Consider the following 23,704-nt stretch of genomic DNA (forward strand, 5'->3'; position numbering starts at 1 on the left):
TATTTTTTGTCTAGCCCAAGGAGGTCTGAATTGTCGCGAGTGTTGAGTCCATTTGCAACCATAGGAACTAAAAAAGACAAAATTGTTGTGGTTTGGCTTTATCTCCTCGTTAATGTAAGGTCGTTTGACAGTATTGTCTGTTTTGGGGGGGGCAGACATTGTTTCACGGATCGGAAGAAACATAATTACGGCCACCCAATATATTGTTGCGGTAGCGAGGATGAATTGTTCACGCAGTGGCACAGGAAAGTTGACACAAATTTAAAACTAATAAAGGGCCGCAAGACTTTCTCTTGGGTTTAAATATTTAGACTTTCCATTGTGATTAAAAAACAAAACAAAACAAAAGCACTCTAAAGTGCCTGCCTCATTTAATACGCGGTTTTAACAAAGAACTAACGTTAACCATGCACGACGGATTTTCAAAGTTCATTCCTAGTTTTCTAGCGATCGGCTCTTGGCAGGCGCAATTAAAATATTTAGATATTTTTCTTGTTTTTATTCAGACTTGACTTTCAAGTTAATTTTCCATAATTCTGAGAAGGACTGCAAACTGAAGGATCGAGAACAATAGTGATCAGTTTTGAAAATATTTGCCCACCTAGCATTTTTAAATAATCATGGTCTTTCGAAACAAACACACAGAAAGCCGTGATAAGACGATTCCTGTACGTTTAATCTTGTTTAAATTGGCCGGACAAAAAATAATCTGCGATTTCGGTAATCCACCGAATAATCAAATATGCCATAGCTCTATTCAGTGAAATCTATCGTGCAGTGACGGCGCGTGCCAGAAAGGTACTTAGCGAGATCCCCTCGGGAGCACAAATGGACGCCATTCACATCTGCCGTGGGAAACAGACGTTTTGTCGAAGTAGGTCGAATAGTTTCCAAGAACATGGATTAAATTTTCCTGTTACATTTCATGCCTGATCAGAAGAACGTGTACAAATTCAGATTACAGAGAAAACATGCCATGCATGGCTTTGCGAAAATTTGGCGGCAACTACTTCGTCAACACAGCTGAAGCCGTTTAGGACTTTAAAAAGGGCGGGAAATTACCACCAAATAAGGAAAAGAATCATTACAATTCCCATTGTTATTGACAGCTGACGCGCTGTCGTCATGCGAACATCACTCGTCGCCTTTCTATATTTGGCCCTCACCGCATTTTCCCGCCATTTCGGCTTTATGCTTGCGTTTCTGTTTGGCCCTGTGGATAAGTAAAACCAAAATGGCGAGTTCTAGCGACGATGAGGAAGCGAATAGTTGGGAGAGATTTCAAGATCTGTGCCGTGATCTTAACATGGATGAAGACACAAGCCAAGAAGCTTGGTCTTCGTACCAAAAGATAAGCACAAACTATACTTTAGAGGTGAGCTCGCTTTGTTTGAGTGTTTGCGTTCGTTACATGATTGCTTCGAATATCGTAAACCCGGGAACGGTTTACGAAGTTACAGCTTTGAGCCCGATTTTATTGCAATCAGAAGCCTCTGACAAATAGATATTTTATATTTAAACATTTTCTGTTTCAGGGGGAAAGTCTTCACTGGTTGGCATGTGCTTTATACGTCGCTTGCCGCAAAAGCGTTGTTCCGACCGTTGATAGTTCGGGTACGGTCGAAGGCAACTGTGTTTCACTAACGCGATTGCTCAGAGCAGCAAAACTAAGGTGAGATTTTGTCGATCTGTTTAGGAACACGAACCATCTCGGTTTCGATTCTTATGCAATAGAGCTTCCCTTGTAATGTTTTCTGTTTTGCTTTCTCTGTAGTCTCATTCAGTTCTTCAGCAAAATGAAGAAGTGGTTGGACATGTCGAACGCGTCGGGGGACTTTCGAAAGAAAATTGAATTACTAGAAAGGAACTTCCACGTTTCCACTGTCATATTTAAGAAGTACGAACCTATTTTCCTGGAAATCTTTAAAGATCCACGGGAGGAAAACACAAAGACTCAGAGAGGCCGAAAATCAAGGTAAATACACAAATTTGTTGCGCGGCCTTTGTAAACAATAACGTGACGAGTTTGGCTTATTGAATGTAAACCTGTTACGGTTGACCTGAAAATCTACAACGTTGTTCGTTTCATGTTGTTTTTGCTTCTCTCAGACTTTCTAGCGAAAAATAACCTGTCCTTTCTCAGGTCCTCAGCTGTAAACATGTGATATTTAAATGAGAAACTCGTGGCATATTATCTCTTCATTTCAAATTCTTTTATCCCTCGCAGAAAACAGCCGTGTTCTGTTGGTGATGTTTTCGCCTTCTGCTGGACTTTATACATTCAAGCTAAAGGTAAGCGGGCTGCCAATTTTCATTTTTCCTACGGCTTGAGATAGTCAGCTGTTTATTTTAGAAAAAGCAGGAGTGTAAACCGTCTTGACTCGCTGTCACTAAACTCGGACAAATTCAAAGACGTTCGAATATTACATGCTTTTGTTCGTCATGCGTTGGCGCGAAATTGTCTCAAGAGTCATTTGGGACACTTCTGCTTCACGTCTCGTCCAGCAAGCCAGGCAACTTAAAAATTTTTATTAGTAGAACGGCAATTTTGAATTCACTAGAGTCATGTAAACTTCCATAATAATTAATGAACAGGGCTTTTTTTCTACTAGGTCTGTAGTCCTGCTGATAGTAGGCCGGGTGATGATTTTTTTATATATATTCAAGAGCCAGAAAAGAGATTTTCTTTTATTGCAATTCCATTTTTCAAGTACCTTAAATGCATTATCTAGGGTAGCTCGCTTCAAAAACTTCCTTAGCTTTTGGGGGTGGTGTCATTTATATCTTGTGAAATTTGAACTGAAAGTGAAATCAATATTCTTGACTGCTGCGGTTTTGTCATGTGTTTCGAGTTTTTTAAAAAATCTATTTCTGTGTCACATGCGACATAAACAACTCGTAAGGGATTTATGCATGATAGTACAGTATGAAAGGATAGCATACTACGGGAGCAAAAGCTGCAGAATTCTGGATTACTTTGTTGTTTTTAGCCTAACGTAAACACTTCCCTGGCTGAAATCTCAATATTTTGATTGTCAGTAGATCAGGATTAATATAGCACTTCATTATGGGAACTGATGAAATAATATAAAAAAATGTTTCCAATGAAACCTCTTTTATGCACACCGGAAAAATGTTTTTGCTTTAGGCAATTTTCATTCTTTTTTTCTGCTAGAAGCAAATTTATCAGTAAATAAATCTTTCCAGATAATTTGCAGTAGAGTGCAGGGAATTTTGCAAGAGTATTCTTTCTTTGGTCGATTGCACACAATTATTCAGTGATTACACACAGGCTTTGATTGGACTGTTGCCCTCACCCCACAAGTCCACAGCTAATCCTGAGTGGCTGGCTCTTAGGATTGGTGATTTGGAAGAAAATATTTGGTTGTTTTTTGTTCAAACTTACTCATGCAGGGACTGACGGTAGATGTTAAGTGACCTATGGTATTTTAAATGAAGTTTTTTCGGCGGTGTACGGACGTGGGTGGGAAACATGTCTAGGCCTGTTTAAGGGGTCAGTTATTTTAACAATAGAGACATTTTGACATAGCTTTACACAGTTTGTCAATTGTTCAACCTGTCATTACGTAGCTAATCCAACTTCATCTCCCTTTTGATATGTTGCAGTACTTGTTTCAGGGAATATTTTGTGCAAAGGGGTCAAATATTCAGCTTACTTCTTGGGCATGTTCAGGCTTGAAGTAGATCTACTCGATCTGAATAGTGACTTCTCATTTCTGCATGCATAGACTGTGTGTTCTGGCTGGATTAACTCTAACAGTAGAGTCATAATAATTAACCTGAACATAATACTCTGCTATAGAGAATTAATTTTGGCCCTTTACAAGTCTTTGCATTTCTCGGAATGTCATTAACATTGTTTGTGATGAAAGACAATGATCAAGATATTGTCAATTTGCTACAAATGAAATTCTGTAAATTTTTTGTTTATAATTTAGCTTCTCTTATGTGATTTGTTTTTTTTTTACATATTTCACACAAAGGATTTGACTATTTATATTTACAGCAGACAGCTCTGTAGGTGGTAAATATTCAGAGCGACATTTAACAGTTCTGTAATTTATTAATGGCACCTCTAGATGTTTTGCTTCAAAATTGTTGTGATGGTTATTGCAAAACAACATACATTTTAATTAGACTTGGGTTGCAAGATAATAGTTAGAAATGTCTCTTTTTATATAGTAGCAAATGGCAGATTTGTTTCTCTTTCTATCAAAAGGAAATGCACAGTTTGATACTTCCTTTGTTTTTACAGAAAGTAAATTTGTTGCTCTTTCAAGGTATTTGTCTTGTTAATCTCTGACAGAAATTGTCCTAATGTGCAAGCTGCAAGTTTTGCAGTCTATTCATTGGAGCAATCTTTACAATATTTAGCAAATGTCAAGTGTAGAGATAACATTGTTTCAAAAATACCTCAACAACAATAATATTGTGGATTGTGACAGTGGCATTTAAAATTAGAGAATTTGGAAGGGAGACCAAGATGAGGGGGACACTGGGGTCTACCCAACACCACAATTTATTTACTGTAAGAAAAGTTGGCAAATACTGAAATACTGTGGTAAAAATCAATAAAAAATTGATACTACATTTATGATTGGGCACTCTTCCATTAATGAAGTTTGGTCGTTTCAATCTAAAGTCATTTCGATCAAATTCGATTCGATACAAACTGAAGTTGTTTCGATCCATCAACAAAGTCGATTTGATCCATGTAGAAAGTCTATTTGATCCATCCTAAGTTGTTTGAAAACAAACAAGAAACGAATAATAAAATATTGTGACCTCTTCTACCATTTTATCAGTGCGATAAATTCAACCATCCATATAGTTTGTACCCGGAATAAGACAGCATTGCTGAAACGTCGCTTTATTTAAGACAATGCTATAATTTTCATCCACTGTGCAGGGATTTCTCAGGGCTGTCAAAAACTTTTTAAGTGGCAGGCTGTTAATAAATAGTAGGCAGTTTTGGAACTTGCGCCAAAGGCACACGTTCTTGAGGGCTGAGGCATCAAGAGATATTTTGAAATTTAGAGTCTCGGAAATGGTGTTTCCAGGGGTTTTCAAGAGGTATTTTCCACCGCAAACACCATGTTGTTTTGTCAGAATACAAGCAAGACTGGGAACAATGCTGTGAAAATGTCCCAGGTGTTCCAGACATTGCACGGCACAAACGTTTCACAGATCTAAACCTGCAATTTGATTCAAAGGTACTTATTTTTTGTTAGCAGTTTTGGTAGATGGGGATGAAAGTAGCCAGCTAGGGATAGCTCACTAGCCGGCTGTTTTGGCCGGCTACCGGCCCTTCTTGACAGCCCTGATTTCTAATCTTTATTAACAATCTTAAAGGCTAAGTTCTAATAATGCTTATGTTCAAAATGGTGGTGACATTGTCTGGGAAGAAACGAAACACAGTTGTTGGGTCGTTGATGTTTGAAAAGATGAACGTATGACATGTTTAAAACGGTAAGTTGGTTGAATCGAATCGACTTTGTTGTTGGATCGAAATGACTCCAGTTTGTGTTGAATTGACTTGTATAGAAATGACTTTGGATCGAAACGACCATAAACCACTTAAATTTGCATCCATATAGTGTACTGACCTCATCAACATTTTGAGCAGCCTCAGCCATGTGAGAAGACCTCCAATGAATGGTACAGTTTGAGATGCCCGGTCATTGGATGCAACAACAATTTTTGCATTGTAGATCAACTGCCAGAAATTGTGTAAATCATTTATCGTGCTTACTATGTTTTGTGGTGCATATTGTGTTGACAGAGTGTAAATGAAAGGTACCGCAGTAAGGATGAAAGGCGCAGGGCTAGATGATAACGCAGTAGTGCATTTTAAATTTTAATTACGGAATTATTGCTTGAAAAAAACCCGCAACATTGTAAACCCCAATATCCCCCTCCACTTAAAGGTAAAATCCATTTTCAGGGTAACCCAGTAATCAACTTGTAGTTTGATTCAGAGTTCAAAAGGCAAGGGGAATTTTGGTTGTCTACACTTAGAAATTACCCAGGTTTTTCAATAATGGCTGGATAGTGGGTAGAACTACCTGCCTGTGACAAACCGACTACCTGCCTAAAGACTGTTCGATGCATTATGACCTCCACAAATATAAAGTTTGAAAATGTACTCCTCTTTAGGAATTTATGCCAATTTGGGTTGTAAAACTTTCTTGAAAATATCACAGTCTTATAATGCAGGAAAGCCCTAATCATGCTTCTGAATGATTGAAAATGCATCTCCTGGAGTGCTAAATTTCAAAATTTTCCAGAGTAGGGGTATCTGTGGGTATGCTACCCAGGAAAATCTCACTTCTTCCTTGCTTCAGCTCAACTACCCACCTAAACTAAAGGTTATTGCAACCCCTGCAGGGAAATGCTTTCTTTAAATACTCTGTGAAGCCTTTTTTACACAAACCACAGGGTACAGCGGTCCAATTTGATATCCTCTAGAGGATCTCATCTAGTTCACTTAACTTCTGACCATTTCCCTCCAGTGGCAGATCGAGGGGAGGGGCCCGCCCACCCCCTCATTTTTAGACCAAACTGAGGCCCAAAGGGCCAAAAAAAATTTTTTGGAGACCGCACACAACCACCCCCACCCCCCCTGTCATCTCAGGGTCTGGATCCAACACCGCCTTCTGTCAATTTTTCTCAGTGTGCTGTGCATGATTACTGCTATCTGGGTTGGATGCCCGGAGCACTTTGAGTTGTGCACAGCAGCAGTTGTGCTTGTGTTGAAGTTGTACGCCTAACATTCGGTATTTTCACTCAACAGGCAATTTTCCTGCGATCAGTGATGATTTGGTGAATTCTTATCATTTGCTCTTGTGCTGTCTTGACTTGCTGTACTCAAACGCTTTATATACGAAGAATCGTCAGAATTTACTGAATCCAAACTTTGAAGGTAATTTCGATATATTTTTTGAGATTAAGAACTGCTTTCCTTGGCCTCAAGCTAGTACGAAATGCAAATGAGTGATTTCATATTAAAATAATGAATATATGACTTTCATTTATTAGAATTGTGGGATGAAGAAAAAAATAATATTGGTCAGAGTGCTGCGCCGGTATCGCAGAGGTCAGGGTTGGAATCCCGGCAAGCCTGAATGTTTTTTAGGCTTCCTTTTGACAACTGCGAAAGTTGCTTATTTAGTTTTCCTGATAACCAGGGTAAAAGAGAATAATAATAATGAAAATTGGGAAGTAAATAATATTTCATGCAAGTATTTCTCTCTCTTTATCTTTAGAAAGACTAGAAACACAACAAAAAAACACTGTTAAACACTATGTAAGGCTGCTGCCTAACAGGCGCCTGGTCGGCTGATAAAAGTAAACAAACAAACAAACAAACACTTTTCTGAAAATTTGGAACTCAAACAAATCGAGTTTCAAGTATCTGCTTTCTTATTTAAGTTTATCAATCAATGGGCTCCTGGAAATGTGGCTCGGGCTCCTAAGTTTCTATTTTAGGAGCCCAAAGGGCTCCCAAAAAATTTTCTTTTGCAGCAGCCTTGCTATGACTTGGCACATGACTACCCGACATACGTTGCCAATATGACAGCTTTCAGTGCAATATAAGTCGCCAAAATTTTTTGTCGTCTTGCCATGGTTAGCAAACAGCTTCAAGTACTGACCCCCTTCCCCCTGGGTTTCAAGACTATCCACTTGGGCTTGGAGTAAAGTCACAAGGCCAATGCCCCACTCCTCCCCAGCCGAGTAATGGGGCTTATTGCAAAAGCTTCACTCCTGCAAGTACATTCCCTATTACAAGTGGCATCATAGCATTAAACCTCTGATTTGCTATTTTGTGTTGTTGCATGAAAGGAATTTAGGGATATAAGTTGATATATTTTACTTTTCGCTTTTATTTCCCTAGGTTTACCGCAGGAATTTGGAAACAGAGATTTCAAGCCTCCAGCTGAAGTACCTTGTGTTGTTGAATGGCTTTGCAAGAAGCATCAAGGTGTCATTTTCAGTCATTACATTTCACAAACTACCACTTATAAGCCATAGCAGTTATAGGTCCATCTACCTGTAAACCAAAACAATTGCCTGATTAATATTATACTGCCCCTCCCCCCACCCCCCTCACCCTCTTAATTCAATTTATTGTGATGTAGTGAAACTGTTTTCTCTACCATTTACAAACCCCCTTGGATACAAGCCCCTCCCAATTAATAAGTCCTTGTAACACCCCTTATGAAGATGTATAAGTCACAGTTTACGGTATTTGATTTAACAGATCAGCCATGTTAGATGATTTTGACACTTTATAATAAAATTATGCAACTTGAATATTTTTTTTGTCCATCCCAAAGTTAATTACACAAGTGTTTCATTCTTTTCATTAACAGGAATTGTTCTAGAAGCTAAAGGAATCAAGGAACATCACTGGAAACCATTTATAAAGCAACTCTTTGAGAAGAAGGTGAGACTTGTCTTGCTAAATTATTGCTAAAATATTTTTTTCTTCCAGGTTTTATTTTACCAACCTCCGTAAGATACCAAAATGGTTACTCCCTGGTTTCATTTAAGCAAGGAAGTTCAACTTAAAAAAGTCCTAAAAGGCCCTACTCACACTGCTTCTCCCCTCACAGAAAAAAGGAAACTTGCCACACAATTTCTAAGATGAACCCTGAGTCACATGTATCTTCATTTGTGTTCTTTTTCTTTGTTTCCATTAGACACTCAAGGGAAATGAAGAGAACTTGACAGGCATTCTTGATCAGGGCAATTTTGAACAGAACTGGTAAGAATTTTTGTTTTTCTAATATACATTGCTTTCAAAGAGGAAAGAGGCTAATGGGAATCTGTTGTTTGTTTTGAAAACATAAATGACCACAAATGTCCAGTTCATATGAAACATGATTGATATAGTAATATTGTTTCGTCATTAGCAAGTCAGTCAACAAAGAATATGAAGAATACGTGCTGTCTGTTGGAGATTTTGATGAGAGAATCTTTCTGGATGATGAGGCCCATTTAGAAATTGGCACACCAGCCAAGAATGACAGTTTCACAGAAGTAGATGGCCAACAGAGGTTTGTACAAGGAGGCAGTCTTTGTTCTTAAAAGCCTTTACTCCCAGCTAAATCATTGTGTAAAAAATTGATTTGATTCCTTCATATGGAGATGGAAAATAATGGGATATCTGTTTTGAAAACCTTGTTGACTGGCGATGCATTAACAGTTAATAATACAGGCAATGTTAATTTTTATGCCAGTTTCTATAGCTATTTGAGTAGTTTAACATGTGTGTAAGTGCATTTCATTTCATTTTAGGATGGGACTAAGAAGGAATTTGCAGGAACATTTTACACGGGTAAGGTATTTTAAAGTCTCTTTACTTTGTTGGTATTTAAAATAGCTACCAAGCAATTATTGATTTTTGTGTGAAAGAAGAAGGCAAGATTCTTCTTTCTATACTAAGTGTTCTTTTTTATTTTTTTGTATCAGACTAGAAGCCTTGCACCTTCGACACCACTGACTGGACGAAGATATTTGAAAGAAAAAGATCCAAAGTAAGTTTTCCCAAATTTTGAAACCAAAGTCGGATAAGGCATAGCCTAGAATCTACTGTCACAACTTGCAAGACTGTGATAGCATTAAATTATTCTTAAATTTTGCCTATCCACCACATTGCATTTTTCTTGTTATTTGTTTGAATATTAAGACATTTTTGGTTTTTTATTGTTAGGATTACTCCAGTGTCCACTGCAACTCAGTCAGTTAGCAGACTGCAAGCTCTTCTGGCAGGTTTGAAAGCTGGGCCAAGTGATCGCCTTCTAAAGATCTTCTCGTAAGTTTCAACTCGGTATTTGTAAGTTTTTACAAACTACATCTGTAAATTTTTAGATTTCTTGTGAACAGTTCTCAATTTGTGTTATTGTAGTGGATGCAGCAGGAATCCCCAGGAAGCAATTGAGAGTCGAGTTACGACTCTTGGAGAGACATTTCTTAGGGAGTATGTACAGGTCAGTAATGAATCCAAAGTCAAGGGTTTGCTTCCTTCTTTTTTCACGGTCATTTTTCATCTGGAGATTTTGTTCATTCTCTTGAAGAAATTCATTAGCCTATGAGAGGGCAAATAAATTGAGACATTTCTTGAAATATAGCCCCAAGAAATCGTTTTACTATATTTTTTAATGAGTTTTTTTAATGCCGCAAGAGAAAATTATTTTCAGAGTAGTGTTAAGTATGTTTGTTTTCTTTCTAGCCATCCCCAGACAGACCAAAATCTCCCTGTTCAACCAAAGAGTTTGCCACCAAGAGGCTGAAACTTGCAGAGATTCTTTACTACAAGGTAATGTCTTAAAGAAATTGACCTCTTTGTTTGTTAACTTAAAGTCTTTAACCAAGCACTTTTATTTTTAGGTTCTTGAAAGTATCACAATATTGGAGCAGAGAAGACTACAGGGACATCTAGATATGACTGTAAGTTTTGTAATCAGTGTGATCTCTGATACTGTTTACAGTCAATGCTGTCTTAATGGACACCTCTTTAAGATGCACAGCTTGCTAAAATGGACATCTAAATTTGGTCCCCGTCTTTCCTTACTCCTTTATATTAGTTGACTCTCTATACTATAGGACATTTCTCTGAGAAGGACACATATTCCTGGTCACAAAAGTGTCTGTCTTAGAGAGCATTAACATTTACACTCCTGACTGCCATTAGGAAGGTATTCAATGCAGTTCTAACTTTAGTCATTGATAAAATACTGTAGTGCAAGGCTGTGCTCTAGCAGAGCCCAGTGGCCCGTAGTGGTGCCTAACTTTTGTTTCGGGCAAATAGAAAATCTTTGCTTTTTCATAGAAATCATATGCTGGGCACACTGGATTTTACAAGTTCAGAGCACTGGGCTCCCTCAAATTTTTCCTAGAGCACAGCCTTGTAGTGTGACCATTCAGATGAAAACTCTGGAAGCACTTTTTGTCAAACCATTGTGTTGAAGAACCATCTTTGATAATCTGATATAGGTCTCTGGTAAATACTTTGCAAGAACATGTTTTGGTGACAAGAAATTTTCTTTTTTTGCAGAGTTTGCTGGAGCAGGATTCCTTTCATTGTTCCCTGATGGCTTGTTGTTTGGAAATAATCATCTTCTCTTACAACTCACAAAGGTAGCCTTTAACTACTCAATTTTTCAGTGAAGTAGAATAAAAAATTTAAAATTAGTTAAATGAAAATTTAACAAAGTTAACTGCGTCGAGCTTAGCAGTCTTGGCCTGTCAGTGGTCAAACTCACAAGTGGAGGCTCCCATGGAAACGTGGTTGGATTGTCACAGCCAGGATCATTGAGTTTTCTTTGGGGGCTTTCATGGCGGCTGTGTTGGTGTGGAGCAGTTTATAGCAGTTGTTTTGGCGTTCTCCCACCACCCCACCCGACCCTCTACGTTCCCCTCCCACTGAGTCATCAGTGTGATGGGTGCCTGGAATAGGGGCTCATGGCTGGGTGGCAGGGGTTAGCCAGCCATGGGGGCAGATTTTGTCTAGAGGGCGGCTGGCCAGAGTGGACGCCATTGGATACACCAGACCCACCTTCCATTTAGTGAGGCAGCTGGTTAACTTGAATGTTAATTTACCAAAATGACATTGTTTTATTTTATCAGGACTTTTCCATGGATGATTGAAATCTTCAATATCAGTCCTTACCACTTTGTCAAGGTCATTGAAGTGTTCATCAAAGCAGAGGATGGACTTTCAAGAGATGTTGTGAAACATCTGAACTATGTATGTATCTTGCAGTATTCTGCTAAGAACATTATGTTGTCCCGATATGACTGTGGAAAATAGTGGAAAATGTGTGATCCTAGAAAATAACCACTCCCGGCCCACAGGGGTGTCAAAGACCAAAATTTTAGAAGGAAATTATGAACCTAATGTGGAATTTCGAGAGAGGTAGGAGGATTTACTAATATTAAACTCCTATGTAGAGGGAGTAAAGGAAATTTCTGGAACAAGGTTATGTACAGTCGACTCCCAATAACTTGAACCCTCGCCAACTTGAACCTCGCGCTAACTCGAACCAAAATCGATTTCCCCTGGATTTCCGTCATACATTCCCTGTAATTTTACCCTCGATAACTCGAACTCCCGCTAACTCGAGCCAATTTTCGTTTCCCCTCAGGTCATTTTCTATATAATTTTACCCTCGATAACTCAAACCATGTTTTGAGCCCTTAAAAAGTCAGGAAAAAAGCCGTCTACAGGTATCCGAAACATTGAATTTTGGATTTCCTATTGACGTGTTGTAGGAGTATAGTTCACTAGCGGAGGCTGACGTTGATTGTCACAGGCTAACGTGAAGCAGCTTTTCTTCTCAAAACAGTATGCTCTATTTAGGCTATGTTTTGTTACATTATGTTCTGATTTATAATCTAGAAATATCTTTTAATTTTCACGAGACATTTCTACAATTAAATGTGGTTAAAATGTTCACTGTGCAGTAAAAACTGTTTTTTACCTTACCCTTGGCTATTTTCTTCGAAGTCCCGATAACTCGAACTCTCGATAACTCGAACCTTTTTTCGATTTCCCTTGAAGGTTTGAGTTATCGGGAGTCAACTGTAATTTTACCCACTCTCTCAACTTTGTTGAACTTGCACAAGTGCAGTATTTATTCGTGTCTTTTGTGTGATGATAATGTTGAGTTTGTTTACTAGGACTCTGAGTATTATCCAGTTTGTACCACTTGCAGCAATCAGTGCTTTCCACAGGCAGCATTCTGTCTGTGCGCACGGATATAAGATAGAAAATGTCTAACACCAGTTCAGGCCCAAACCACTAACAACATACATTTCACTGTTTTCATAAGATTGAGGAACAGATTCTCGAGTGCCTTGCGTGGAGCCATGACTCCCCTATATGGGCATCAATTCAACAAGCTGGATCTGTACCGTCATGTGAAGATGTGTCTATTCCAAACCAACTGGAAACAGGGCACAGTACTCAGAATCTCCTTGCATCCCCAATTATCCACCCTCGTGTACAGAGAATATGTGGTGAGGAGGGAGCAGCAAGGCGAGGTAAGATTCAATTTTCATTCTAAATTGAATGATTCAAAGAAACCTTGTGTTTGTCACAAAAAAAGAAAAGCAAACATTTAAATCTCTATTTTCTGTGGATGGTGAACCTCCTACCATGACTATGCGCACAGCAGTATTTTCAACATAAGCAGTCAGTTGCCTCATTCTATGACAACTCTCCTTTTTGCAATGCCTATTTTCATTGAAAGTGTTTTGCAAATTTCCCAAACTCAAAACTAGAAAATAACATTTGTCTGTAACTAAAACGTCTAACGTTACAACTTCTACTTCCAAACCTGGCAAAAACACTGTTTGTGAAAAACAGCTGAGCAATTGTGGAGGAGGAATTAATTTAGCAAGACTATTTATCCAATTGGTTTTCCTGATTTAGGACTACCACATGTAGACAATACCATATGAATCACTGAGTGAACCCAGTCATGTTTTGGAGTCCTTTTACTTTCCCCTGACTTTTTTATTAAATAAATACAGTGACACTTAAATAAAGGGATTTATTGATTGATTGATTGATTGATCTATTTTTAGTCCTGCCATTATCCAGCTCGCCAACAGCCCATGAGCTGTTTAGCTCCCCTGTCACACCGAGCAGTGGCGCCAGACGGAATCTTTTGGTCAACTTTGGCAGCTGTCCACCCTCTCAGAATCCTCAACCTGTCACTCTGTCCCCTACCACAAGACAAGCTGCTGCCAAGAATGCTCCTGCTTGTAAGTAAACAATCCTGCAAATGCCATCACCTGGTTTTTTGTTGTTGCAAATAGAACTGGTTGTGTTGGCAGTGGCTGGCATTTTGACAACCTTGTACATGTGTGGAGACCTCTTCACAGGAAATTGTGTGTTGTTACTTTTCATGTGTTTGCCAATTTTAGTAAATATCCTTCTTGTAGAGCGTAATTGTTTTAATTTTGAGTGTAAGAATAACCTGTATATGATCATCTTAAGACCCCCAAATAGGCTTAAGTTGTCTTAGCCTGCATTGCAGACATGATCTAACCCAGGAAAGTAACGCTTAGAATGTAGTGCTGATATCCTTGTTGTCTTGGCCCCCAAAGGACTTGACAAATTATGGGAAATGTGTTTGAATTGCTTTTCAACATGATTGGCACATTGACAACTCTTTTTTTATTGGGCCAATTATGCCACATACTCAAATCCTGGTACTTAGGTGGGGGACCACAGGGCACCCGGAATCACAGCAGCCCACTGAAAGCCAAATTACAAGGAATTATGGAAATTTATCTTATGAACGATAAAATGGTTAAAATGTACAAAACCGGCTATTAAAGTATACATAACTCATAAAAAGCTGTGTCTTTGTTGTTTTCTTACTGTTTCTTGCCCTATAAACGCCATTTTAGTAAGTTTTAATGTTTTGGTTTCTCAACTGTAGCTGTTTTTGTACATTTTAACCATTTTATTGTTCGTAAGATAAACTTCCATACAAATCCTTGTAATTTGGCTTTCAGTAGGCTGTTGTGATTCTGGGCGCCCTGTGGGGGGACCAGTGCAAGGATGTCAGCGCTGTTTCGCAGACAGACTTAACCGGAAGATTAGTTCTGTCCGCAACACAGGCTAAAGCTGTTTGGAAATGAAGTCAGTGACTAAAAGTGGCTGTATTTGACAAAGGGTTTTAAAGCAAGCTTATCATCTGTTTTCAGTGATTATCACTCCAGCACCTGCAAGTGGTGGTTTCATTGTAAATGGAATTACGCAAACTGTCGTCCTGCCAAACACATCAACCACAGTACAAGTCACATCCCCAAGGGCAGGTAGTGTTTTGACTCCAAGCACATCCATGGTGTCACCAACATCAAGCCCTGTAAGACCATCATCAGCACCAACTACTCCCAAGATGAAAGGCACAACACCAACCAAACCAAGAAAAACTGGCTCTTTGGCAATTTTTTTCAGAAAGGTATATGTACAGCTGTTGCACTTGTCCTTTCAAATTTAATGGTTGTAATATAAGTTTAACTGCGGAGACGTATTAATTTGTATCATACAAGTAATGACGTCAGGTTATGGAGTGCAAGTGACAATGATGCTTTCACTCCAGTGCTGTGCTCTGCGTCAGTTTAAGGTGACTGATGGTCAAAACATGCGTGGTCAGATTAAGAGTGATAAAAGGCCCAAATGCACATGAACAGATTGCGTTCTGTACCTTTCACTTGCTCTTAATTCTTACCGAAGCAGGCTACATACATGCTGTGCATGCGTGATAGCAATCTGGAGATTAGGATTGCAGGCTTCTCTTGTTGCCTGCAACAAGAAACTCCTGCCTTTTTGTAGACTTTCTGACAGGCTAACCTTGGGACAGTTAAGTAGGCCTTAAAGAAAATTTTGTCATGGATTTTAATGGAAGCCTAAAGGGTAGCACCTTTCCAAATAAAACTTTTGTTTTTATTATTTACAGCTCTACCATCTGGCCAGTGTTCGCCTCAGAGATCTATGCACTAAATTGGATGTTAATGAAGACCTCCGCCAAAAGTAAGTCCTTTCAACAAAATTCATTGAACCATTGAACTTGATACATTTAAAAAAAAAAGGTCTGTGTGGCATCTGCATTACAAGGCCTTCCAACCTTCAACTGGAATATTTGCAACACTAAGGGGGCCATAGAAAGTGTCCATTAATGTAGTGTCCATATTGAGTGGGTTGAATTTAGAGAAAATGTAAGGGCTTTCTTTCCTCAGGGTCAAAGCAAATTGTCCGTAATACGTGGGTGATTGTAAAGCCGCGTTTGACTGTATATTTGTTTACACGTCCTGTTTACTGTCAAACTAAGAAAAGCTAAAACCAGGGCTGTCACTAAGATTTCAAGTTACTGGGTAAAATTATGCATGGTAGGGAATTGAACAGTTAGAGATAGGAAGATCTTTTGGTTCCATGTTCCTTTTGTCTCTTATGAAAGTATCTCAGCGTCATGCTCATAGCAGCTGAGGGAAATCCCCAGTCCTTTGCCATTAATGCTGATAAACACCTGAAGTATTTTGAAAACAATAAAGGTTAGGATGCCCTGCAAGCACATTAGAAAACCAGAAACTACTTACCCTTCCTGCTTGTGGCTTAATTTTCCTGATTGGTTTCTTCCTCACAATGTAATAATGTTCTCGCAAAAATTCTGGTGTTCACATTTTTCTGAGTTTCACAGCAAAGACTGACAATTGAGTTCATGTATTGTCTGAAATTTTTCCTCTAAGATGTTTTATGATCACAAAATGCTCACTATCACTTTCTTGCTAAAATTATCTGATTTGCAGAATGTGGACTTGCTTTGAACATACGCTGATGAACATGACAGAGTTAATGAAGGACAGACACATTGATCAGATATTGATGTGTTCTATATATGTTATGGGAAAGGTACATAATTGAGCTTTGATTTATTTTCTGTTTATTTGTTTGCTTGTGTTGTTGTCTATTGTTTTGTTTTTCTTTTGGCAGTTAGTCACTCAATCTTAGCTCTTAATCCTGAATATGCTGTACCACATTGTGGGCCTAGAAAACATGAATACAAATACAAAACATTCCAGATGTTGTTAAAACTTTGACCAGTTCAACACAGCATTTCTATGTTGTGGGAAAACTAGAAAACTTGGATAAGCTAATGCCCTATTTTGTGAATGCGTTTGCTACATGATGGATATGGTTTAACTTGCTTTAACTTTTTGTAGTTAGTTTACTTTGCATGGCAGTATTATGATAAATTAATGAAAAGGTGCTAGCATTTTTAATATCATCTATTGCTTGTTTTTTGCAGGTTACCAATGCAGAACTGTCTTTTCAAAACATTATGAAGTGTTATCGCACCCAGCCCCAAGCTGTCAGCCATGTAAGCCCTTTGTTTACTTCCTGTAAGTTCACCTCTGCTTGCTTATTTACAAAACCTCTTTTCAAACTTTCTCTTAAAGGTTTACAGAAGTGTTCTTCTTAGAGGAAGGAGGCGGGCTCCACTTGGAAGCAGTGGTAGTGATGGTGGAGCGAGAGGTGAGATAATATTTTCAACGTAGTGTTTCTGCCTTAGTTTATGAGTGCCCTGGATCAATCACCCAGATCAGAATACCTGAGGAAGATGCTGCCATATATATGATATTACATCCTCCAGAAAACCTTGTATTGGAAGTCTTGTGTTGTATTAAATTTTTTACAATTACAGCAAAGAAAGTGTTATACATGTGCAGAATTGCTGTTTTCCTTAATTGAAGCATTACTGTGTTGCCTTTATCCTTGCTGTTGTGGTAATAATCTTAAACTTTCTATTAATACAATGATTATTGGTAGCTCTTTGAAAATAGTTAGATCTTCCCTTGGTTTGGATTGCCAGTAGAGGTGCAGAAGTACATCAAGAATGTAAAAATCCTGAGTGTTGTTGCCTTCAATGTCTTTTATCATGGGTGGGGTGGGAGAACAATTTCGTGTCACACCTTCATAAGTTGATGTTACTTAAGTGTATAGTAAATAATGGCAAAAATGGCAATTCTTAGCAATAGCAATGAATGATGTTTCGATGACATCATTTTCAAATTCATGTAAATCCTAATTCCATGAGTTCATTATATAGGGAGTTGTGTGCAAAAGTTTAGTTGTATGTGATTAAAAGAGAAAAATATAATATGAAGTGTAAAAAGTGCTACTTATCAGGTAAATAGTGTTGCTTTGATAGAGTCAGATTGGGTGTTAAGTTTAGGTTTCTCCTCTCTTCGTGAATTAAGCAATCCAGCTTTCCACGGCAATTCTTCAGGATGGCAAATTGGTCATGTAGATCTTTTATCCATTTGATTGTGTACGTCGTGCAGGTATTTGTCAATCGCGGAATGTTTATGTTCACCAATGCGTTGAAAAAGGTGTTGGCGTGTATAGCTTACGTAGTTTGCATTGACAAAGATAAACATTTGGCTGTTATTAGAATGGCAAATCTAGTGAAAAAAATCACCAGAGGGTTGTGGCAAGCACCCCATACAAGTAGTCATGTTATTTCCTGATGTGGCAGCTGGATTTTTCATCCTGCATTTTATTGCAGGTATTAAAAGTGAACCAGGTAGTAGTGGACCAGCAAGCCCAGTTCAAGGTGCTAGTAGTGCAAGAGCAAGCCCTGTAAGGAGTGCAAGTACTGTCCCATCAACACCTCCTCCAGCAAGTGCACATACGTCAGGATCAAGCAGCACTGAAAACAGTCCAAACATTGATGGGGAGAGAGGAGATCTTATAGAGTTCTACAACAAGGTAAGTAAAGAATCAAAAGCAAGGATTATAACTTGTAATAAACTAAGGTAAGGGAGTGTGGGCAAGCTTCAGGCTTTTGATTGAAGTACAAAACGCTCTTGCTCCAAAGCTGGTTCGTACAGTTTTGAATTCTTGAAAAAGTCTTAAATTTTACCCAACAATTTTCCAGACCTGGAAAAAGTCTGTTAAAGTCTATTGATCACTATTTGATAACCTTGAGTCTGCAAAAAGAAATTATTGTTTTGGGAAAAAGTGTGGAAAAAGTCTGGAATTTGGTTCCAAAAAATTTGTACGAACCCTGTGATGAGATTAAGATTGACGGTACTAATGTGCATGATCAGATAGCATTCTATGCATTTCATTTGTGCCAAGCATGCACAACATACATAAAATTGCAACTTGGAGATGAGGATTACAAGTTCCTCTTGTCGCCCACAATAAAATATTACTTTTGTTTTTCAAAAAAGGACAAAATTAATGTATCATTTCTCTTAACTGATGCATTTATTTACCCATTTTATCCAGGTGTTTATCAAAAGAGTGAAGAACTTTGCTCTCAAGTTTTCAGCTGGGGATAGAGCGGTGAGTTTTTGCCGTGGTTGTTTTCTAAGATGTTTTTCAATTGTGCTACATCTTGACGTGATAAGGAATGAAACCTTCATTCGTAACAGTATTTCAGTTTTGACATGGTAATCAGGCTTGGAAGGTCTATTGTGTCTTAGGCAACTGCCGGTAACTTGTTACCGTATCTTGTAACCTGTGTTGCTGTAACTTGTTTTTCTACTTGTTCTTCTTCTTCAACCACAAAAGCAGTAGCTAATGATGGCAGGACTAGTTCAGTTGGTCAATGGCTTCACAGCAGAGTGGGAGTTCAATTCCCAGGGCCAAACCAATACTCTGTTTTTAAATGACTCCGTTAAATGAAGGTAACGCGTTTGCCTTGCAAACAGCTAGACCTTCACATGGCTCCAATGACCATGTAAAATGGCCAAAATAGTCTTCACTAATAGTATTTTCATGCTAAATACATTGACACTCAAAACATGTTTTTTTTCCCACCAGTTGGACTCGCCTCCACTTTCTCCTTTGCCAGTGATGAGAAATCAAGCTCATTCACCTCGACGAAAAGTGTCCACGAGACACCCTGTGTACATATCTCCTCACAAGAATGGTAAGTGTTCCTTTAGTGTTAAATGGGCGTGGTCATTTTATTTTTATTTTTGTTGTTCTTAGTTGCCATTAGCTTTAGTCCTAATATCTACCGTATGTATTTGGCTATAAGCCAAGCAATTTTTACACAAATTAAAGCTTAAGTTAAGTGAAATTTGAGCCCAAGAGGGCGTCTTGGCTTAAAGCCAATAGTTTTTGAAAACAATTCTTTTTCAGTGCATTACAACTCTACTAAATGCGGATGTATTCACTTATAAGCGAAGCAAATAGCAGCAAAAGCTCTTATTAAGTGTATAGACTTAATAAAACAATAACATAATATTCTCCTTTCAGGGGTTTCAATGACTCCAACAACAAGGCTGTTGTATTGCTTCAAAGAAAGTCCGGCGGAGGTAAATATTTTATCTTTTACCATAATATTTTAAGATAGAAACAATTTGTATGAGGTGAGTGATGCAGGGCTGTGCTCTAGCAGCAACTAGATGCTGGGCACCCTGTATTTCACAGGTTCAAAGCACAGGGCTTCCTTCAATTTTTCTCAGAGCACAGCCTTGCAGATTGTGTGCACAATTCATGTGGATGGGCTTGAGTAATAAAGGTTTCTTCTGTTCGTAGAAACTTCGAGACATCAATGAGATGCTGAAGCAAGGTGCAGGAGATACTAGCCGCAAGCGAGCCCTGCTACAGGATGACAAGAGTAGTCAACCACCGACGAAAAGAACTCCTTCAGAGGAACTGCTTCAGCGTAAGCTAACCAGCATGATGGAAGAAAGGCAGGCATCTGCCTCAAGATAATACTGAGAAATTTGACTTGACACTGACACTGACAGTAGTTCTTGTCAAAACTACAATGTAAATTGAACCAAAGAAAACTTAGGCTCAGTTCCAACGTCCAAGTTTTCATGTATTTAAACCTATTCCTTCAAGTAAGTACATGAAAAGTTTTGAAGTCTGACATGTCTTATTTGGGTCGACTGTTGAATTAAGTTCAAGTGGTCCACGTGGGAATTTCAACTATGGAACGACTTGGTTCCAAACATTGAACTTTTCATGTGCTAAATCTGATGCATAAATTTCTGGTAAGCATTGCAGATCATTGTACATGGTGAAAATGAATTGAGTTTGACAGTTAAATCAATCGTCGAACTTGTATCATTTGGGTAGACCCAAAAAGGTATTAAGTTCGTTACATGAAAAGTTCGACATTCGAATTGGGCCTATTAAAATCTAAATCTAAAGCTGTAGAGGCAAGGCTAAGAAAACTATGAAAGAATGAACAATTAACCAAGCTCTGATTTCCTTGGTGAATGGTTTCACCATTTTTGACAAATAACACTGAAGGTCATGTCAACACCTAATCTTGTTTTATTGTTTTCGAATTCATTATTGCACAATGTTGATCCATGCTTCTGACACTCGATCTCCAGTCCAAAGATTTATTGGAAACTTGCACGTGAAAAATAGTAAAATGCAACTGAAAGCATTTAAAAAAATTAAATAATAAGAATTTTTAACTTGTTAATCCTAAAAATTAGCAGAATCATCAACCAGTTTTAAACTTTAACTTTTGACTTGACGATTTTTAAATCCATTTAATTGTTTTGGTAAGATTTATAAATAGTTCATGCATGCATTTTGCCTTATTATTTAAGGCAATTTTCTGTAGTATTAATTTAATTTATGAGTGCTTAAATTAACCTGTTTGGAAAAACAGAATTTTATAATTTCCCTGTCGGCTGGGATGTAGATAAAGATAGATTAATTTTATTGGTTGCCTGTCGATTCAGAATGTTCTTTGTTTGCATCCTTAGTTCCCATGGTATTATCACGGTCATTATTACTAGTTAGTATTGCTTTTTATGTTGTAATAATCTTAATGGTCTGTTTATTTGTTGTCTATTTGTTTGTTTGTTTTGCTTTACCTTAAACGTTTACAAGGATGTTCTTGCAGTATCTTTCGCAATTCTTCATACTTTTGTCAAATCTTGCAAAAGAAAATCAAAGCGCATCTAATCGTTAACACAAATGTGACAACCCTAGCGTATTTGCGTAAGTATATCGTCCAATTTATGACGACTTTTTAGATAATCTATAGTGGCAGGAAAACATGACTGGACAAGGGTGGCCCTGGAATTGTTTTGAAGTTGCATGTTTCGAAATCCTCAGTTTTATTACACTCGTGGTCAATGCCTAATTTCAAACCGAGGAGTCAGTGTATCATGGGGATAAACAACGCGAGACCCTCAGTCAGAAAGAGCACACCGAGTTTTGCAAAATTACCAAGTTTGGTGTAAACCGGGCCAATACTGATCAAGATACATCTATTTAAAAACTGGAAATTTTACCGAGAGATGTATGAATTGCCGTCTATACATTTTTTTAGTAAATTGTGGAGTTTTGAATGGGTGTATCTCGTTCAATATTGGCCCAATAAACGTCATCACTTTCTGACTTTGTGGGTCTCATATTGTTTATCCCATAATGAACGGACTCGTAACCAGGCCCCACTCGGTTTGAAATTAGGCAATGTTATCACTTTCCAGAATAATTCCTTAGATGCCTTTTCCAGTTTTCCCTGTATGTTAATTTAAGTAAGTATTTATATATTAGCAGAGGGTCAGCTGCTTGGCATTTTTTCCGTTTTAGGGAACTTTCTTATCACTGCCTAAAAGCAAAGACCTAGAGCAGTTTTCACTTCTGTTGTTTCCAAGTTTTGTGTAGCCATAGGGATAAACTTTAGCCAGTAAAAACTCAATAAATCATCAGCCAATTAGATTGCTATTTGGAACAGCGACAAGTTCCACAAATGGTGGGAAACGCGGGAAAACGTCAGTGTGCATCCGATTGGTGGAGAAAGCACCGTGAAATTTTTAGTCCATTCACAAAACTTTCCCGCACCGAGCTGGAAACTGCTCTATGTTTTAAGCTAATTTCCAGGCGCGAAGGAGTCCTTTGTGTGTGGGAAGTCAGTTGATGACTGTAGCAACAAAAAATACATGTTAACATTGAAGGCTAGGCAAGCAAAACATAAAGCTATTTCATACTTTCCAAAAACCGTTTTTATCTTAAACGAAAATTACCAAGCAATGTTTATCCTAATATAATATAAATTGTCCAATCCAAAGCAAATACAAAAGCAAACGTTCTGTGCGTTTTTCGTTACGAATTTAGTTCAGAGAAGACATAGTTTAACTTTTTTGTTACCCTAGCCTTGAAACATGGTGGTTAAAAATGATAAAATAGAAATCCCTCATCCGGGCGTCTGTAATGTTACGCCTAAGCACCCGGAAAGTTGTAGATTGTTATAAAGATCATTATGTATGAAGGAAAATGATTGTATAGTTCGTGAAAATGTTTTAGACTTTTTGCACCAGTGCTATTCATCTCAAGGCGCCTTGAGCCTCGTTAGGTAATTAGTTATACGTTATGTGAAAAACTAAAAGTGGTTTGAAAACGAGACCTCAAAATAATTTGGAATGGCTGTTTTATGTTGGAAAAATGTGGAATACAAGCTTCGGGTTAAATACAACTTTGCGGAGAAACCAACACAATTTGACCGACTAGGGAGAGGTAGGGGTGGTATTTTTTTTAGTGAAACATCACTGTTTATAACTAATTTGTCCGTGCTTGTGTTCATGTGGTGATGCTAACCTTATTTTTGTAAGAGATGGTGAAGAACGAGGAATTTCGTCTCCTTCGAGGAGACGCGACTCTTGCTTAAATTAAGGAACTCGCTCCTTGAGAGCCAAGCTCACTTTAGGTGCTAAAAAACAATATGTCTGTCAGCTTGATTGTATTATAAGGAATAAATAAAAGTGGAACGTTATTGAAAGACTGGGTGTTAGTAAGGGCGTTCTACGCTGTTCTACAAAACCATAACAAAGATGCCTGGTTTGGCCAGGGTTGCTCCAAACCCCCTTTTACAGACCAGGTCATCTGCGAATTTGTACTCGCCCTCATTCTGAAAGTGAGGCTTTCTCGTGCTTGGAAATGACCTGTTAAATGAACCAATCAGAATTCGAAGCACGTAGATGTAGCGGGCGCCACGCCCGTATGAGCTCGGGAAACAACTTTGTAACAAGCAACTGCGAAAGTACTCTTCGAACTCTCTTCAACTTCTCTTCGACACTCAAGCCACAAAACAAAAACAGTTACAACCAACGAAAGCAAAATTTCCCGAGTTTCGCTCGTGAAGGCATTCAGAAACTAAGCAGGGCAGGCTAG

General features: G+C 38.3%; 1 protein-coding gene across 1 annotated transcript; it reads left to right on the forward strand.

Moving 5' to 3' along the window:
* The first annotated feature begins 1,170 nt into the window (after window positions 1-1,170).
* LOC140927522 (retinoblastoma-like protein 1) lies at window positions 1,171-23,312 on the forward strand. The gene is made up of 29 exons (XM_073377185.1): window positions 1,171-1,375; window positions 1,536-1,672; window positions 1,775-1,975; window positions 2,228-2,292; window positions 6,815-6,943; window positions 7,916-8,002; window positions 8,394-8,467; window positions 8,724-8,788; window positions 8,937-9,080; window positions 9,322-9,361; window positions 9,496-9,560; window positions 9,737-9,838; window positions 9,932-10,013; window positions 10,256-10,342; window positions 10,414-10,473; window positions 11,081-11,163; window positions 11,653-11,773; window positions 12,858-13,068; window positions 13,615-13,794; window positions 14,746-15,002; window positions 15,501-15,574; window positions 16,348-16,450; window positions 16,848-16,919; window positions 16,999-17,074; window positions 18,108-18,310; window positions 18,836-18,892; window positions 19,373-19,481; window positions 19,814-19,872; window positions 20,096-23,312. The coding sequence occupies exons 1-29, from the start codon at window positions 1,235-1,237 to the stop codon at window positions 20,273-20,275; spliced, it is 3,264 nt and encodes a 1,087-aa protein (XP_073233286.1). The 5' UTR covers window positions 1,171-1,234; the 3' UTR covers window positions 20,276-23,312.
* The last annotated feature ends 392 nt before the right edge of the window (window positions 23,313-23,704 follow it).

This window comes from Porites lutea, chromosome 2 (genome assembly GCF_958299795.1).
Source record: "Porites lutea chromosome 2, jaPorLute2.1, whole genome shotgun sequence".
Taxonomy (NCBI): Eukaryota; Metazoa; Cnidaria; class Anthozoa; order Scleractinia; family Poritidae; genus Porites; species Porites lutea.

Excerpts from the sequence above, each read along its gene's own strand:
- LOC140927522 (XM_073377185.1), top strand. The coding sequence starts at position 1,235 with ATGGCGAGTTCTAGCGACGATGAGGAAGCGAATAGTTGGGAGAGATTT. Across the intron at positions 1,376-1,535 it reads GCACAAACTATACTTTAGAG|GGGGAAAGTCTTCACTGGTT; the intron begins GTGAGCTCGCTT and ends TTTCTGTTTCAG. Across the intron at positions 16,920-16,998 it reads AGCCCCAAGCTGTCAGCCAT|GTTTACAGAAGTGTTCTTCT; the intron begins GTAAGCCCTTTG and ends TTTCTCTTAAAG.